At 46.3% G+C, this 19,834-nt stretch overlaps 1 protein-coding gene across 1 annotated transcript in view; it reads left to right on the top strand.

Annotated features, from left to right (window-relative positions):
* Positions 1-19,369, top strand: part of LOC126359997 (homeobox protein Nkx-2.4) — a 281,826-nt gene extending 262,457 nt beyond the window's left edge. The window contains exons 5-6 of the mRNA XM_050007673.1: positions 15,301-15,483; positions 19,167-19,369. Coding sequence (XP_049863630.1) covers positions 15,301-15,483; positions 19,167-19,367 — 384 coding nt within the window. The 3' untranslated portion in view covers positions 19,368-19,369. The remainder of the gene's footprint in view (positions 1-15,300; positions 15,484-19,166) is intronic.
* Positions 19,370-19,834: the final 465 nt, after the last annotated feature.

Genomic DNA, 19,834 nt, shown 5'->3' with positions numbered 1-19,834 from the left:
CAGCCGACTTACCTACGGATTAATTAAAGCTCTGTCTCTCATCTCGTTGATGTAGAATCCTTCTTATCAAGAATTTTCTGGATCGGCTTTGCTCTCCGATTTTTCAGATACTTAAAAACTAGAAAAACTCGTTAAGGCAGTTGATTCACGTTACTCGTTGTAAATGGTAAAAAATACCTACATCAGCTAGTTTATTAGCAGTTGGTCCACAGTTTATGCACAATGTTAATAATCAGCCCAGCACAGAAATAGTTTATTACGTTCAACTTTACCGTGATATGGAGGCAGGAAGAAAAGAGAAATGTACATTTGTTCAAGTTTCTTCATTTGTTCATAAACGAGCTAAGTGACATTTTTTGGAAATGGAAAAACGCTGTTATTGCAACATAGGGCTGCTCCATTTATGCCTTTATCTAATACAATGAAAGTTATTAATAACAGCAAATAGTCGACTTGGGACGTAACTTGCGCATAGCTTGTAATTATTAAAAATCTTACTGAACTACCAATAGGTTATATGATGAATCACTTTGTTTATTTAACTTAAAGTTACGCATGTTATACGGATGTTATTTGAGAGCTGCAACTATATTGTAAGATTTTTATGCAATAATGTATATTGCGTCACTAACTTGTTACTAATATTTTATTAGTATGATGCGCTTCGGTAACTCGCTGTAATCATCAGGTGCATTTACAGTTACTTTTACATTGTGTTTTACATGAATTGAGGTTAGTTTCCTTTCCTGAGTGTGCCAGTGAGGTATGTGCGAAAAAGATGCCTGTTCAATATTAAGACACATACAGATAAAGACACTCGGGCATTTATAAAACAGTATATAGCACGTCGAAAGCCCTCTATGCATGCCAAAACAGGCAAGACTTCCGCAAAATGACGCGAACATGTATATGTGTGCTCCACTAGCAGCCGGACGCGGTGGCCGAGAGGTTCACTCCGGAACCGCGCGACTGCTACGTCGCAGGTTCGAATCCTGCCTCGGGCATGGATGTGTGTGATATCCTTAGGTTAGTTAGGTTTAAGTAGTTCTAAGTTCTAGGGGACTGATGACCACAGCAGTTGAGTCCCATAGTGCTCAGAGCCATTTGAACCATTTGAACAATCTTCATATATTACATAAAATGGACAACGCTCATCAAATGCTCTTATATGAAGAATTGGAAATATTCATTAGCAGCACAATACATGGAGACATGTTACTAAATGTCTAAATGACTAATTAATACTAAGTCCTTCAAAAATTGTTCAGTGTTGAATGCCTATTTCATTGGAAGAAAAATGGTCTACCAGCTACTCGCCCACTATTTGCCATGACATAAATATACCCAGATACAAATGTTTCATCTTCACCCTACGCTGCTGTTCTAGCAATATAAACTGGTTTACCTCATCTTTTAAAACTCTTTGGGTTGATGTGAACAAATGATTGTGAAAGTGTTAAGTTGTGATGTACTTGTTACTGTATTGTGTGTATCAGGTAACGAAATTATCAACAAAAAGTAAGTACTTGTACTAACAGCATTTCTAATCTTGCCTATCACAATATATAGACACTTTGAAATATTCATCTTCCTGAACAGCCGTCTTTTTCGGTATGTACGCTCACTGGCACACATAGGGAAGGAAACTAACATCATTTCATGTTAATTACAATGTAAAAGTAATTGTGAATGCACCTGATAGCGGCAGTTTGCTACCGAAACGCATCGTGCTAACAAAATATTAATAAAAAGAGGCTGTTGCAGTATATGTTATTTCTCAAAAACCACTTTATTTATGCAATAATTTTCAATCATAGCAAATCATCAGATGAAAAAATATAATTCAGCATTGTCTATGGTTACAATCAAAATATTCAAGGACACCCTATGCAATGTCGAATACCTTATTGAAAGCATTGCTCCCTATTGAAGTAAAAAAAAAAAAAAATTATGATAGAAATGATACAAGTTTTTTTGTACATATTAACAAGCCATTTCGATTGAAACTGGTTACATAAATAAAACGCTTCACCATAGCAATTATTAGTGGTTCAGTAGACACACTTCGTTTCAAGCATCACGCATGACAGAATACCTTCACAGACTGAAATGCCAGGGAAACGAACGCGCTAGAAGATGCGAGCACATCAGCAAAATTTTTTTCCATGTGGCAACCTCAGAAACAACGAGTACATGGGTAGCTCGGCGAGAGTTGCACAGCTCTGAAGAGAGGCTGTGTGGAAAGCGCAGCCAGTGACTGACCGAGCACCAAGGCGGGTGATCAATACACCTGTAGCGAGCCAGCAGCACCGGCCGCTACACAAAAAGGGCGGGACGCGTCACCTGGAAATAACGGCCCGCCCCCACAACTCAAAAACACGCGCGCGCCCCTTTTAAATCACCACGCAGCGCAACACGCCGCTCTCCCACACTCTGGACACGACCTGACATTCTGGGCGGCATCAACGCAGGCGGTGGGGCACTCGGCAGCTCTTATTTCGTACGCATGCAGTCACCAGGCACAGCTGGCTGCAAAAGAAACTCATCTTCATCATTCATTGCGTATTTGCTGTTAGGCTCGGATCCACTCGGCTCCACTGGTCCTTAAGGGTGATCACCATGCCAAGCAGTGGTGAGAGGAATCTCCAACCTTTGCCACTGCGAATTAATTTATTCGCCTCACTACATGTTTCAGAAGGACAGTTTTCATCATCACATGTCGGTAGATGATACAAGCGTAACGGAGCCGGAGCTGGGCAAACAATGACAAACTTTGTAACGTTTTTGGTCTGGAGCAGTTACTCTGAAGGACAGAATAAGAAACGACCACATCCGAAATTCGTTTAAGGTAGAAAACATAGAGGGAAAACGTCAAGAAGATCGCCTACGCAGGTTCGGAAATGTTACGAGCCGTTAACTATATTAGAAGAACAGTACTTGAGTTATAGAGCCGATAAAGGGCGTCGGGCACCGAGAAAATACATTATTAGGGCCATAAATAACGACCTGGAAACCATGGAACTGCTACCTGAAATGAAGCAAATACATTCATAATGGCGTAGCAAGACTAGGATGGCCGACCGCAGGAGACATGAGAAATAATGCACAGATGAAGAAAAAGAAGAAGAAGAACAAGACGAAGAAGAAAAGAAGATGATGATGATAATGAGGATTAATATCGAAAAATATTGATATTTTCGTGATAATGAGAGTACACACTGGTCATAAATACTAATTGTGGGTACTACAGCTTAAATTTTTCGGTATTAAACTGCAAGTTCCTAAATTAATGTAGGATCACGGGGAAGAAAATACTCCTCAGTGCCCGATCGAACCGTGAAACAAAGATTCCTGCTGAATGAGTTTTTCACTCTGCAGCGGAGTGTCCGCTGATATGAAACTTACTGGCATATTAAAGCTATGTGCCGGACCGAGATTCGAACTCGGGACCTTTGCTTTTCGCGGGCACGTGCTCTACCAACTCAGCTACCCCAGCACGACCCACGTCCCGTTCTCACAGCTTTACTTCCGCCAGTACCTCGCCTCCTACCTTCCAAAGTTTTAATCTGCCAGTAAGTTTCATATCAGCGCACACTCCGCTGCAGAGTGAAAATCTCATTCTGGAAATATCCCCCAGGCTGTGGATAAGCCATGTCTCCGCAATATCCTTTCTTTCAGGAGTGTTAGCTCTGCAAAGTTCGCAGGAGAGCTTCTGTAAAGTGTGGAAGGTAGGAGGCGAGGTACTGGCGGAAGCAAAGCTGTGAGGACGGGGCGTGAGTCGTGCTTGGGTAACTCAGTTGGTAGAGCACGTGCCCGCGAAAGGCAAAGGTCCCGAGTTCGAGTCTCGGTCCGGCACACAGTTTTAATCTGCCAGTTAGTTTCAAAGATTCCTGCTATTCGCAAGCGATCGCCTTAACCATTAGGAGTCTGAGAACGCTTCCAAGCTTCACTCAAAAGTCCAGTATCGTTGATGATCTCATCTATTATTTCTGGATACTGCTGCCAGAGGTTCTCCTACTGAGTATTTGGGAAAAGCAGCATTGGGGAATGAGTCTGGTGGAAAAATATTCATATAATTCAATTGACACATGATCAGTGATTATATAATTTGGATAAACGATCAATTACGCACATGAGAATAAGGAAATCTGGTGATAAGACGTAGAGAATCAGTGATAAGCTGCTAGACAAAATAATTTATAGAATGAAATGAGATTAACACCCAACATTTGTACCAGAGAGAGGAAATGGGTGGCTTAGATTATTGGGAGGATAAATGGGGAAGTGTGGAGCAGCAGCAAAAGACAAGGCTGTTTTGTGAACTGATCTTGAATGTAACTTGACTGTTTGGGACACTTATCGTGTTGGATTACGGAGGAAATGAAAGGAACGCGCTGTTAAAATCCTTATCAGCATGTACGAGTCTGTTTCAGCCGTGGTTAATGGTTTAACATTAGAAATGTTCTGAAGAAAGACAACGTTGTGTTCTTGAAAAGCTATTGGGCGAGTTTATAGGAACGACACGTACTTAGTTACTCGAGTGGGTGCCTTTTATTAACAGATTTACCGCACTGTCAGACAAGACGGTCAATGCTTTCACATAAAAATATTCTGCGGTTGCTTGTGGAACCGTGATTGTACCTAGACGTTACATCTTCGTCCAAAGCAAATCGACAGCCACGAATGCGTTTCTTCAGCGTTTGCATGCGAGATATAGGGACTGTATGGATGAGTTGTAATAGCTTCCCAGCAAAACTTCTGCAGCGTAGCGTAAACAATCTTGCAAACATGTGGGTGGGCATCATCATGCAACAGAGCGATGATCTCCGTCAACATTCCTGGACATTTTGAGTAAACAGTGCAATTCAATTTTTGCAGTCTGGACGTACAGATGTGCGTTAATTGGGACGCCGTCTTCAAGAAAGTCAATGAGCAGCAGGCCATTGCAGTCAAGAAAAAGATGATCATGACTTTCCCGCAGCTGGCGTGCCTGTCGTTTCGACTACGCCGCAGAAGCTTCGCTCTGAGCCTTTACACATTCTCCACACTGTCTCAATCTCTCCCCATGCGATTTTCAATTTTTTGGAGACGCGAAGGAAAACATTCGTGGCCGTCAAATTGCTTCGGACGAAGAGGTGCAGCCGGCCGGAGTGGCCGTGCGGTTCTAGGCGCTACAGTCTGGATCCGAGCGACCGCAACGGTCGTAGGTTCGAATCCTGTCTCGGGCATGGATGTGTGTGATGTCCTTAGGTTAGTTATGTTTAATTAGGTCTAAGTTCTAGGCGACTGATGACCTCAGAATTTAAGTCGCATAGTACTCAGAGCCATTTTAACAATTTTGAAGAGGTATACGCCTACGTACTATCAATATTCCGTAGGCAGCCACAGACATTTTTCCACGAAGGCATTGACAGTCTTGTCTCACAAGGGGTTAAATGCATTAACCAACGATGGAGAGAAGTGATCACAGTCCATCTCCACCATCGTTACGTGAACCTGTTACTATTTTGCCGGAAGAAAACCATACAAGACCTGTATTATCCATTCAAAAATGAATGGAAGCTGTTTTAGATGCCAAGAGTTTTCTGCACCGTATCAGGCATAGTAATGTGTTATGTTTTTGGCATTTCCACATTTTTAAGCTCGCCCCGTATCTCTCCCCGTTAATTCTTAAATCGACTTTCCATCTGCAGTTGGCTGCCGACGAGGAGCAGGAAAAGAACTTTTTTTTTGTCCTTCTCGAACTCTGTGTCCGGCAAGAGATGACGCGTACTGAAAAGACTCAAAACCAAATCGATCTTCAGACCTCCGTTAAAACTCCAGGAGTTACTAAGACCAGTTAGAAATGAAGCAGATGTCGTAACCCCTGAGGTGTGCCAAGATACCCTGCGAGTGTGGCCAGTATTAAGTCGGACAAATAGTGCGTACCGTAGTACAACACAAGAAGAAACATGAGGGATTTATCGCAACTGAGCGCGGCGTAGGATCCACGATATCGAAACTGAAGTGGTGTCATCGCACACAGTCAACGTGTGCCACCGACGACGATGTCGTGAGCATCAGTGACGGCAGAGCCACCAGATAGAGTATGGTCCAACTAAAACATTCATATTTCTTTACGTGCTATACGAATATGTAATAAAAATGGGGGTTCCTATTTTTAAAAAAACGCAGTTGATATCCGTTTGACCTATGGCAGCGCCATGTAGCAGGCCAACCAGAGCGCCATCTGGTTCCCCCCTTCAAGCTAGATGAGTTTCGTTCTTTGTAGTTTTTTTCGTTTGACGCTTATTTCGTGAGATATTTGGCCCGGTCACGATCAATGGACCAGCCTGTATAGGTGTACCAGCAGCCCATCAGCAGTCAGTGCACTCGACAATGCCTCGTCGTGCCATTGCAATCACTTCAAGCGGCTGTAAGGCCGAGAGCATTTTATTCAGTGTTACCACCGCGGGACTGTGTGTTGTACTTGTTACTTTCTTAGCTTTTCTTACAGTCAGATTTTGTGGCTTTTGTTTACTTGCGTTCTTGGCTGGAGGGCTATTTCGCCATCCGCTCGGTACGGTATCTCTCTCTCTCTCTCTTACAGATACACACCCACCCACACATACGCCCACATCCCTCGCTCATGGCGTTGCAATGTCCGAGGAGAAAGCGCGTCACACAAACAGCATCCACCATCCAGCAGGCAGCGGCGAGCGGGCGGGCAGGTCGCGATCGGCCGTGTCCGGACGGCATCTGGCGGCGACAGCTCGCCGGCCGTCCGTATTTGTTTGTGTTATATATTATTGAATTTTGTAGTGTGGCGCGAGAGGCGGCGGCGGCGGCTGCGCGGCAAGTGGCGGCGTATTGTGCGCCATTAATTGGCGGCCGGCGCCGCTGACAGCTGTCAGCGACAACAGCGACGCCGGCGGCGGCCCCGCGCAGCTGGGCCGCGCCCGGCCGACGCGGCGCGGCGCGGCCAAAAACACGGCGCGCGGCGCGCCTGTCTGTCACGCGCACCGCCCACTCGCCGGCTCGCTTTCTTCTGGCCTGCCTGTCAAACCGATCGCCCACTCCGTGTCGCGCCGTCTCCCGCCCCACTGCGCGCTACGGTCGTTTGGCGCCTGACGCGATTGTTTCCACTCGGAACAGGTATTCGGTCGGGACTTTGGACGAAAACCTTTCTCGAAAAGAATTAAAGGATCACTTTTTTGAAACCACGTAATTGCCTCCCTTCGCGACGCATATGTTTGAAATTTGGCCCAAAGTGTGCCTACAGTCTTCCTCTGCTATGGGTGCAAAAACATGATACCCTGTGACGTCACTCTCGGGCTCGACGATCCTTTAAACAGCGAGGTATCGACACACACGCATAAAAGACCTCAGCTGGGAAGTTCATGTGAACTTCAGACTTGTTTACGATGTGACGTTGCCACCAAATTTCAGCACAGTTCCGCCCAGACCCATCACAAGAGTGTCCTACGATGAGAATGTCGTCATAGCACCTCTTACCCACATTTCACTCTTTCATCTGATGTCTTTGCGCTGAAGGTCAGAAACGCGACACCCGGCGTTGAAGTCACGCGGTTTACTTGTGACTGGCCGAGGAAAACATTTCAGACACACCGCAGTTCAGAATCGACACGAGAAGGCCTCAGGGGGTTGCATAAAGGGCCTCAGTAAAACCACCCCATACCCTGGAGCGTTGAGTCCCCCTCATTTCGCCGTCGAAAACGAGAGTACGCAGTGAGATGAGTAACAAATGGTTCAAATGGCTGTGAGCACTATGCGACTCAACTTCTGAGGTCATCAGTCGCCTAGAACTTAGAATTAATTAAACCTAAGTAACTTAAGGACATCACACACATCCATGCCCGAGGCAGGATTTGAACCTGCGACGGTATAGGTCGCTCGGTTCCAGACTGTAGCGCCTAGAACCGCACAGCCACTCAGGCCGGCGAGATGAGTAACAGGAAGGTATTCTTGGCAATATTTGACATTGCTCACAGCTATGGATATTTCAGCGGTTCGCTAAGGGCATTGTGAGAGCCGGCCGGTGTGTCCGTGCGGTTCTAGGCGCTTCAGTCTGGAACCGCGCAACCGCTACGGTCGCAGGTTCGAATCCTGCCTCGGGCATGGATGTGTGTGACGCCCTTAGGTTAGTTACGTTTAAGTAGTTCTAAGTTCTAGGGGACTGATGACCTCAGGTGTTTAGTCACATAGTGCTCAGAGCCATTTGAACCATTTTTGAACATTTTGAGACTGTGTCCCCCTTGAACGAGATCGCGCAACTTTGGGGTCCACGGTCCCTCTAAGGACTGCCCCCCCCCTCCCCCCCCCCCCACTCCCACCCCTGTTCGGCAACACCCTCGGTGCCACCTACACACCTTCGTTCAGCAGGGTAGAAATGTCCCTTCAGAAGTTTCGACACCAAATCAGTTTGGCGGTTACACTAGCGTCTGGGGGTGAGGCAACCCGTTCAACACCATTTCTTTGCAGGCACCAGAGTAACCGAGAGGCCGAATTAATGTGGAACTTTCTGATAGGCACATTTATAACGTGTCATGCTAATTATTTTGGCTGTTCTTGTCAAACTGAGACAAATAACTGAATAGAATGCTTAATGATAAAGTTTTAACATATTTGCTGAGACACTGTAGTTGTCAAAATCACAGCTGTATCATGATATCGTGGAACTTCAACCAGCAACATAGGCTATTGAGTGGAAGTGGTTCGTGGTTGTGAAGACATAACTATCCGATGTACACTCCTGGAAATGGAAAAAAGAACACATTGACACCGGTGTGTCAGACCCACCATACTTGCTCCGGACACTGCGAGAGGGCTGTACAAGCAATGATCACACGCACGGCACAGCGGACACACCAGGAACCGCGGTGTTGGCCGTCGAATGGCGCTAGCTGCGCAGCATTTGTGCACCGCCGCCGTCAGGTCAGCCAGTTTTCCGTGGCATACGGAGCTCCATCGCAGTCTTTAACACTGGTAGCATGCCGCGACAGCGTGGACGTGAACCGTATGTGCAGTTGACGGACTTTGAGCGAGGGCGTATAGTGGGCATGCGGGAGGCCGGGTGGACGTACCGCCGAATTGCTCAACACGTGGGGCATGAGGTCTCCACAGTACATCGATGTTGTCGCCAGTGGTCGGCGGAAGGTGCACGTGCCCGTCGACCTGGGACCGGACCGCAGCGACGCACGGATGCACGCCAAGACCGTAGGATCCTACGCAGTGCCGTAGGGGACCGCACCGCCACATCCCAGCAAATTAGGGACACTGTTGCTCCTGGGGTATCGGCGAGGACCATTCGCAACCGTCTCCATGAAGCTGGGCTACGGTCCCGCACACCGTTAGGCCGTCTTCCGCTCACGCCCCAACATCGTGCAGCCCGCCTCCAGTAGTGTCGCGACAGGCGTGAATGGAGGGACGAATGGAGACGTGTCGTTTTCAGCGATGAGAGTCGCTTCTGCCTTGGTGCCAATGATGGTCGTATGCGTGTTTGGCGCCGTGCAGGTGAGCGCCACAATCAGGACTGCATACGACCGAGGCACACAGGGCCAACACCCGGCATCATGGTGTGGGGAGCGATCTCCTACATTGGCCGTACACCTCTGGTGATCGTCGAGGGGACACTGAATAGTGCACGGTACATCCAAACCGTCATCGAACCCATCGTTCTACCATTCCTAGACCGGCAAGGGAACTTGCTGTTCCAACAGGACAATGCACGTCCGCATGTATCCCGTGCCACCCAACGTGCTCTAGAAGGTGTAAGTCAACTACCCTGGCCAGCAAGATCTCCGGATCTGTCCCCCATTGAGCATGTTTGGGACTGGATGAAGCGTCGTCTCACGCGGTCTGCACGTCCAGCACGAACGCTGGTCCAACTGAGGCGCCAGGTGGAAATGGCATGGCAAGCCGTTCCACAGGACTACATCCAGCATCTCTACGATCGTCTCGATGGGAGAATAGCAGCCTGCATTGCTGAGAAAGGTGGATATATACTGTACTAGTGCCGACATTGTGCATGCTCTGTTGCCTGTGTCTATGTGCCTGTGGTTCTGTCAGTGTGATCATGTGATGTATCTGACCCCAGGAATGTGTCAATAAAGTTTCCCCTTCCTGGGACAATGAATTCACGGTGTTCTTATTTCAATTTCCAGGAGTGTATGTTTTTTTTAAGCTTCGATCGCTCGCGAAGTGGAAAGGAAAACTGTTTTATGTGCAACAAAAATAAAAAGTGTTTTATGTGCAACATTTAGAGCTACCGCCCTACATCTACATCCATACTCCGCAAGCCACCTGACGGTGTGTGGCGGAGGTACCCTGAGAACCGCTATCGGTTCTCCCTTCTATTCCAGTCTCTTATTGTTCGTGGAAAGAAGGATTGTCGGTATGCTTCTGTGTGGGCTCTAATCTCTCTGATTTTATCCTCATGGTCTCTTCGCGAGATATACGTAGGAGGGAACAATATACTGCTTGACTCTTCGGTGAAGGTATGTTCTCGAAACTTCAACAAAAGTACCGGGCTACTGAGCGTCTCTTCTGCAGAGTCTTCCACTGGAGTTTATCTATCATCTCCGTAACGCTTTCGCGATTACTAAATGATCCTGTAACGAAGCACGCTGCTCTCCGTTGGATTTTCTCTATCTCTCCTATCAACCCTATGTGGTACGGATCCCACACTGTTGAGCAGTATTCAAGCAGTGGGCGAACAAGCGTAATGTAACCTACTTCTTTTGTTTTCGGATTGCATTTCCTTAGGATTCTTCCAATGAATCTCAGTCTGGCATCTGCTTTACCGACGATCAACTTTATATGATCATTACATTTTAAATCACTCCTAATGCGTACTCCAAGATAATTTATGGAATTAACTGCTTCCAGTTGCTGACCTGCTACTTTGTAGCTAAATGATAAGGGACCTATCTTTCCACGTATTCGCAGCACATTACACTTGTCTACATTGAGATTCAATTGCCATTCCCTGCACCATGCGTCTATTCGCTGCAGATCCTCCTGCATTTCATTACAATTTTCCATTGTTACAACCTCTCGATACACCACAGCATCATCTGCAAAAAGCCTCAGTGAACTTCCGATCTCATCCACAAGGTCATTTATGCATATTGTGAATAGCAACGGTCCTATGACGCTCTCCTGCGTCACACCTGAAATCACTCTTACTTCGGAAGACTTCTCTCCATTGAGAATGAAATGCTGCCTTCTGTTATCTAGGAACTCTTCAATCCAATCACACAATTGGTCTGATAGTCCATATGCTCTTACTTTGTTCATTAAACGACTGTGGGGAACTGTATCGAACGCCTTGCGGAAGTCAAGAAGCAGGGCGTCTACCTGTGAACCCGTGTCTATGGCTCTCTGAGTCTCGTGGACGAATAGCGCGAGATGGGTTTCACACGACCATCTTTTTCGAAACCCATGCTGATTCCTATAGAGTAGATTTCTACATAGTCGCCGCTCCGACTTCGATATTTGCCGTAGTGTGGTACCAACTTTCCAGCCCTCGGCATAGAAGGCATGCGACTGTGCTTTCCGCCAGTTCCCTATGCTAGTCCGCAGCTCTCTGCCTGTGCCGAAATGCTACATTTACAGCCAGCAGCTCATGTGAGCAAAGAGATGAAAATGACAAGGACCGAAGTCTGGGCTGTAAGGTGGGCGAGCAAACGTTTCCCATCAAAGACATGCAGGAGCGTCCAAGCACTGCCATGAAGAAGGACGCGCATGTCATTTACATTATGTGGGCTGCGTGAAATTAGGCGGAACCCCCCTGCAAGAAGAAATCCAGTGGCAGCGCTTGGCGGGGGTTTCCATTGCTCTCACTGTTCGCCCAAAACTGAAAAATGCGGCGTGGTGCGATCGATGAGAGTACCACAGTCACTAAGCAACACACCTGCACAAAGACTCATCAGATTGTCATTGTGGTTTTAATTACTAGACTGATCGGAGCTTGAAAAAGAAAAAAAGCCCTCGTAATTAAGAAGTGACGCTATTTATTGACATCTCTGTTATTGAACACATTACGAAAATATTAAGTAAAACATTTCAAAACACTTCAAAAATAGTTTCTTTAAAATCAGCTCAATAATTCTAAGAAAAACCTTACTCTGTCACATCCAGTAAAAGCATCCGAAACAACAGTACCAAATATCTTCCAAGAGAGATGTAGCAATACCTTTGGTTCAAATAACAGTATAATTATATCATACTTAAAAAGTGTATTACAAATTCTGTTAACACATAGCTGAGTTCTGGCTTAAAAATTAAGAAATGTTCAATTATAGAATAAATCAACAAGGGAACTAAAAAACACTGACCTATGACACGAAAGATACCATGAAAATTAAAATTTAAATTACACAGGATAAACGAAGGATGCACGAACAAAACGTTACGTATCCCCGTGCTCTTTGATTTTATATACAGTTTGGTTGAATGTAAAAGAATTTTGTTCATTTGCTTGGTAGTGATAAAATCATGGATTGAACTTTTATAATCTTTGGCTATAATACAGTTTATGTTGCATAGCACTTTAAGTAAACCAAATGTTGATTAGCGTTGCAAACACCAAAGATTAAATGCAATTCTCACTACTGGTTTCTACTGAAAATTTAACTTGGTGCGCTCAATAATAAAAGATTTCCTGCTGTGAACATGAAGTTCAGATACAAAGTATTAACTGGATGATGCTCTGCAATAAACACGAGAGAGATAAGAGGGCGTGAGAAATGTCTCCAATTTGTTTGTGTGAAAACTCTTAAACCTTTTTAAATAAAACAAACGTTATTAACGTTCTACATCTTTATTCTTCGTGTCTACATACTTGCAGCTCTCTGCCGCTAGAGGGCTCCGAATTGTAGCCTATAACATGGTGGTGTGTAATGTAACTACATCTGTGCGTGAGAAACGGCGCGCTCTATTCGAGTTCCGAATTCAGAGAATTAGTCTACACGAGGAGTACTGTCTGCTTCAGGAAGACAATGCCAGACTACACACTAGCGGCACGATATCTGCAAAAATCCGACGCCTTGGTTTCACTGTAATCTACCTTCCCCATGCAGTCGCCATTTGGTACCGTCCAATTTTTTACCTTGGAGGACTTGATTTTAATAGTGATGAAGAGGTGCAAGCAGAGGTGAGGTTGTGGCTCCGTCAACAAATTCAAACATTCTACAGTGACGGTATCAACAAGCTGGTTTCTCGTTGGGCGCAATGTATTGGTTGCTAGAGTGATTATGTTGAGAAATAAATATGTGGACATAAACAATAAAGACGAAGAATGTTAATTGAGTTTGATTTTTTTAAAAAGCTTTATCAGCACACCCTCGTACAAGTCACACATACCACTAAACTTGAATTAAATAGTTATTAACTGATGTCACGGCATTAGACGCTGCTGACTGACAGTCTAAGGGTACACAAAGCACGAGCTCACGTTGCTGATGTGGACTCTCACCGCAACGTGCTCGGCGGATACGTGTTTCTGGCGTGTTGACAGGGCAGTGAAGGTCCTTACGCAACAACTGAAGCCCTCATGATGGAACTGTGACCTCTGAATGCACAGTGACGCAGCGGAAACATTATAAAAGCCTAGATGTTTTTTATTACTTTTTCCAAAAGATGTCAAACTTTCAGATGACAAAATAGTGAAGTTCTTAACATAATTAGAATTACCATCTCTTAAAATACATGTAAACAAGACTACCAAAAAATTTCTTCAGTTGTTTGGGTTCATACTTGTCTAAAAATGCTAAAATGTCAATCCGGCAGAACTTGGTGACTGAATCTCACGACCATCATACGTACCTACAGCACCCTCACCTGCCCTATACCCATAATATCGCCGGCCGGGGTGACCGAGCGGTTCTAGGCGCTACAGTCTGGAATCGCGCGACCGCTACGGCTGCAGGTTCGAATCCTGCCTCGGGCATAGATGTGTGTGATGTCCTTAGGTTAGTTAGGTTTAAGTAGTTCTAAGTTCTAGGGGACTGATGACCTCAGAAGTTAAGTCCCATAGTGCTCAGAGCCATTTGAACCTTTTTGAACCCATAATATCACCACTCCTTATAGGACGTCAATAATGGCTATACACTTTTCTGCTGTTTCAGTCGGTTAGGTAGCTCTGTTGGGTTTTACCTGTCCTGCCACAGATTTTGAGAAAGGTAACTACTCAGCCATGATACCACAAAAAAGCCCAACTTTAATGTTTTGTGTTCAGCAGTAGCAACATTTTCAGTTTACGTGATATGGAAGCAGTTAATATGTATTTTCTTTAAATAGTCTGCTGAACTTACTTTGACGGAGAGGAGGAGTTTAAAAACGTTATGCTGTGATGTAACGCTCATTTAATGTTACCAGCGAACCATTACTTGCTAGTTACCAGACGCTGTGCTGAACGTGAAAACAAAAATGTTTGTAAGAATGCAATTTCTCCTTTATCACCATGTAAACATGACGAATGCAAGGTGTCGGCAGTCTTTGGACTGTTATTTAGCGGATTTCAAGAATGTTTTTGTGAAACGTACCTTCCAACATTACAAAGAGCTGTATTAGTGTATTCATCTTTTCAAAATACCATAAAAATTACTGTATGAAGTAAACTGTCAATGAAATTAAAGCTTCTAGATGGACAACATGTTGCTAACCCTGCAGTCACATACTCTCCTCTACCCCTCCTCCTTCCCCATTATTCTTTACCGTCAGCCACCCTCCGGTATCTTGAATAGTTTATGAAATGTTCACTGCTGCATTTTGTGAGAGACGTTGTATGTTCAGTCTTTTTTAAAAACACTACAGAAAAGCGCAGTGTGGTGTCTGTAGGTGGACGTTTCCGCTTCATAAGTTAATAGGAGTGGATTTTGAAGACGAAGGCGATAAAAAATCGACATTTTTCTTAGTTTAAAACCTTTTCAAACTTGGCAGAAAAATCACATGTCTTTTGGACTTTCAGCATCTAAAACAGCACATCTTTCACTTACAACGTGAACACTGAGTTTTGTACAGCGCAACGAGCTCCATTTTTTTATGTGTGTGTCTGTCGCAGCCAGATAGAATCTCGAGAAAAATTGTGAAGCATGTTGCATTGATCGGCTGAACAACGACAGACTTACGGCATCAGCCTGAAAACTTACTGCTGTATACCTTTGTGTTTGGGATGTAATTACTGTAAGCCCCGAGACATACATGGTGTCAGCAACTGGCGTCTGTCTGTCAAAGAGCCCCATGCAACGTCACGTTGTCGCTGTGTGGTTGATTGCAGTGTGTGCGTGGTGTGTGCAGGCGCAGAGCTCCCCGCGGCGCGTGGCGGTGCCGGTGCTGGTGAAGGACGGCAAGCCGTGCGCGGGGGCGGGAGACGGGGGCGGCGGAGGTGGCGGAGGCGGCGGGGGCGGCGGCGTCCGGACCGCCGGGGGCGCCTCCCCGCAGAGCGCGCCCTGCGCGCACAGCCCCAGTGGAGCCATGCAGGTCAGTACCCGTCTTAGCGCTGCCCTAACATTTTATTAGTTCAGTGCCACGACCACACCCAAACTTGTGTGACACGCTGTATACTGTTATGAAACTTCCTGACAGATTAAAGCTGCGAGTGTCACGACTGGATTCCAACCCAGATCCCAGCTCCGGTAGCATCCTGGACTGTGACGCAGATCCCGATGCGACGCATCTCTTAGCTTGATAAGCCATATCACATTATTACGGTTTATTATGCGCCCTTCTTCGAACTTCCATTATTCAGATTGTAGAACATTGCTGTAACCCTTTCATGTGCATTAGACTGGACGTAACGGTCTTATACGTTATTTGTTGTACTGGCGGTGTTGCTTTTTTATTGGTTCTTCTATTCCATCTTGTGTCAGAACTCAATAACAACACTGCAGAATGTAGAAAATATAATATGACAGTACTGACTCAGCTGCCAGAATGAGCACGAAGCCGTTTAAAACTGCTCTTCGTCAGACAGCAACGAATTACTAAGTCTTCTGGTGGCAGAAATGAATTTCGTTTACTTTTGCAAGTCAATAAGTGGAGGGAACGTGAGCAAGTAAGTTGTACCTAACGGAAACTATGATTAGGACATTGTTCGCATGCCTTTAGCAGTTTCAGCGACTCCCAACATAAAGCAGAAAAGCGTGTTGGTATGGACCAGTATGTTTTGCCGTAGGACCTACACTTTTGAAATAGCAACAAATGTTAAACGGTCTCGTGACTGCGCTCTTCTCCGAGACAAGATGTTTTCATGGTCAGAAGTTATAATCCCATGATTGCCGGAATTTCGCATCAGATTCTAATCTCCTCAAAGGACTACCGCCATCTATTTTCTAGACTCAGAATATGGCTAGGATGAAAAGAGTAGAGTTAGATAACATGTGTATTGAATTTGTGCAAAGAACCTGTTAACGAACTGCGTGAGAGCTAAGGAAGTGTGAGGCAGCCTTTCAAGTCTGGCGATTAATTTAAGGTCGAACCTGCCACTACTGTTGGGCTCGGGGAAGATAGGAAGAGCAGTATATCTCAGAGCTGTGGGGAGGTGTTCGACCGAAGTGATGGGCAGGGAAATGGTAGCGAGAATTAGTAATGATATCAGGAAGAACTGGATATTGGTGGCTTCTAGCAAAGAATTGGTGTTATTCATTCAGTTAATGTAGACCAGTCGAAATACACAATTATCAACAGAGAATGATCATATTTCTGTGATTTCCTTGATCGCTATAGTTTTGGAGGAAACTGTTAAACAAGCTCTTAAGAAACAGTTGCACCTGTTATTGTTCTCTGGTTCTATTGATAATTTATATAAAATTTCCAACAGAATATGATTCCTTGTAAGACTTCAATCTCGCAGAGGGAGATAATCAGTCATACTCCAATAATCTCCACAGAGCGCACGATGGGTGCAAATAGCTCGCTGTGCAAATTAGATGTGCAAAATGAAACCCTGATGCAAATGAACTAAAGTTGTGTTCCCTTCATATCCAACAACGGGGCGTGCTCACCACCCTCAAGCTCAGTGAGTGTCGAAGACAGCTGCAGTAGTGACTGAAGTTTCTCTGCTCGGCCTCTGTACTCTGCTCTACGTCGTAGACATCTTTCTCTGCAGCTCTGCCTCAAGGCCAGGAAAATGTGTCCTCTGTGGCGTCCGTGAGTGAAGAGTGTTCTCTGGGGCGCCTCCAGCACAAATTCATTCTCTCTTCACTCTCCGGAACTTAGCTGTTTCTTCCATTCGGAATCTCACCAGCCAGTTGCAGCAGACCGAGTTCTATCTAATGATAATTTTATAAACAAGTTCAACAATTTCTTACTCTTCTGGAGTTAACCAATAAGATGTAGTGTGGGGAAGAAGGCAGAAGATCTCTCCCCCAGACAAAAGATCTGCTCACCCACACGTGCAGGATCTTGTCCTTTCCGATCTGTGGCTGAATGGAAACCATTGTGAAAGTCAAAAATATTTTGTTTGCAACAGTTAGCTACACCTTCCAGCTACTTCACCATATAGTCGGTAGTCCAACTTAGACATTTGTAATAGCGTTATAGAATGCTGTGCTTCTCACCAATTCTCTATGCTGGTCTACATCTAGCTGGCTGTGGCAATATGTTGTCTTCGTATCCTGTGGTCCATGGGAGCAGAGATGAAAATCAGAGGAAGCGACATCCGGGCTATGTGGTGGGTGATCAAAGACTTCCCACTGAAAATGCTGCAGGAGCGTCTTCATTGCCCCTCAGTGTGCAGCCAAAAATTGTCATGAGGAACGAAACGCATGACAGTTACGTAACGTGGCCTGCATGAAATCAGGAGAAATCTCACAGCAGGCTTACATGCTTGATGGGCGTCTTTACTTGCTCACTGGGTACTCAGAACTGAAAAGAACGGTGATGTGACGCAATTGACGGGAATATTAGAGACACTGCGAAACACATATGTGCAAAGCTTTATCGGATTTTCACTGTGGGTTTCATTTCACACCTGATCGGATCTTTCTTCCCGAATAGCCAACGTAATAACTATGAACCAATCTGAGAATTCCTTAACAGAATTTGAACGATATTCCAGCAGGGCACACCTGAGCTCAGCATTTGCTCCCATGCTAGGAGGGCTCATGTTTTCACTTGCTCTTCGTATTCTTAACGAGATAAAAAGGAACTGCCTGACCCTCTGGATGCCCCAGATGCGCAGACACGGCATACTATTTTTCCTGCTCTGCACCTGTGTGAAGAACGGCTTTAAGCGCCAAACAACTTTAAGATTCTTCCGTTCACTTCCCTTCTGTGAGCCAGCTAAAAGCCGCAGTAGGCTGCCGAAATAACAAAACCCCTTCACGGTAACAAGAGGAAAGGAGAAAAATAATTAGAAGTGCAGCCATTGGACCGGCCGGAACGGCCGAGCGGTTCTAGGCGCTACAGTCTGGAACCGCGCCATCGCTACGGTCGCAGGTTCGAATCCTGCCTCGGGCATGGATGTGTGTGATGTCCTTAGGTGAGTTAGGTTTAAGTAGTTCTAAGTTCTAGGGGACTGATGACCACAGCAGTTAAGTCCCATAGTGCTCAGAGCCATTTGAACCATTTGCAGTCATTGGCAATAATGAAAGCTGCTAGCAGTTTTCTTGCAGCTTACATGATTTAACTTCACCGAGTTCTAGGACCCGCAAATCAAATTATAAAATGGGTCACATGAAATATGAATAGTTCTTTTGGATATATCCGAAAGAACAGGCACCATGCATTCATATGACTGATTCGCCTCGATGGGCAAAAACTCCACAACATACAAATGCACGTCCAACCTCCAGTGGCAGTATAAAATTAGCGAGCGTGGAGGATATCGAATGGGACTGTAGATAGGTGGCTCTAGGTGAGAAGGTGAGTCGGCTAGGGAGCTTGGCGAGATGGTCCATGCATTTGCAATACTGTGCCTGAGTGGCGCAGTAGTTAACACAACTGCCTACTAAGCAGGTGATCCTGGGTTCGAGTCCCAATCCAGCAAACATTTTCGCTTGTGGGCGCTGATTCCACATAATGTCCCGGTGGAGCTCCTATCATTAGTTCCTTCCCATCATTTCCTTTCTTCCCCCCTCGCCCACCCGCTCCATCTTCAGTTTACGCAGTAAGTGTGTACTCGTGACCACCTGCCTCTGGAACGCGCGGCGTGTGTGTGTCAGGTGCAGCAGACGGCGCCGGCGGGGCAGCACGGCCACCAGGCGGCGCAGCAGCAGCAGCAGCAGTGCGCCAGCCTGCTGTACCAGCGCCAGAACCTGCACCACGCGGCCGCCGTCGCCATGATGCCGCACCACCAGCAGCAGCACATGTCTGCGGCGGCGGCGGCGGGCTCCTACCTGCCGCTGCAGGGCCGCGCCTGGTAGGACGCGAGCCGCTGGCTGCTGGACCAGCGCCGCCAGCTGCGGCCCGCGCCCGCCTCCGCCGCCGCAGCCGCCGCCGCCGCCGCCGCCGCCGCCGCCTCCGCCGTCGACGCCGACTGGCTGGTCGACTGGACGGAGCCGGAGCGCGAGCTGGCGTCAGCCAGGCCAGCGAGACACCTCTGCGACTGACCGTCGCGCCACGCACTCTTACCTCTACCGTGACGCCCCCGCGTCCACGGACACTTCCCACTAGTGGGAGCCACGCGTTTCCACTGAACTTTCCGACGAACCGGGCGCGTCGCTCCGAATTTCGTAGCTGTGTCGTTGGGGGACGCTTCTCACTGCCAGAATACCAGGACGGTTCCCACAAACAATCCGCTGCATGTTTCTGGGCTACTGAATTCTGTGTTAATAGGACGGCAATTCGGAAAGTGAGGTTCGATCGGTCGCGAGATGGAAACCGCAGTGGA

The sequence above is a fragment of the Schistocerca gregaria genome, chromosome 1 (assembly GCF_023897955.1).
Source record: "Schistocerca gregaria isolate iqSchGreg1 chromosome 1, iqSchGreg1.2, whole genome shotgun sequence".
In the NCBI taxonomy this organism is placed as follows: Eukaryota; Metazoa; Arthropoda; class Insecta; order Orthoptera; family Acrididae; genus Schistocerca; species Schistocerca gregaria.
Note: the sequence above shows the minus strand (reverse complement) of the source record. Positions and strands in the feature narration are given on the sequence as shown.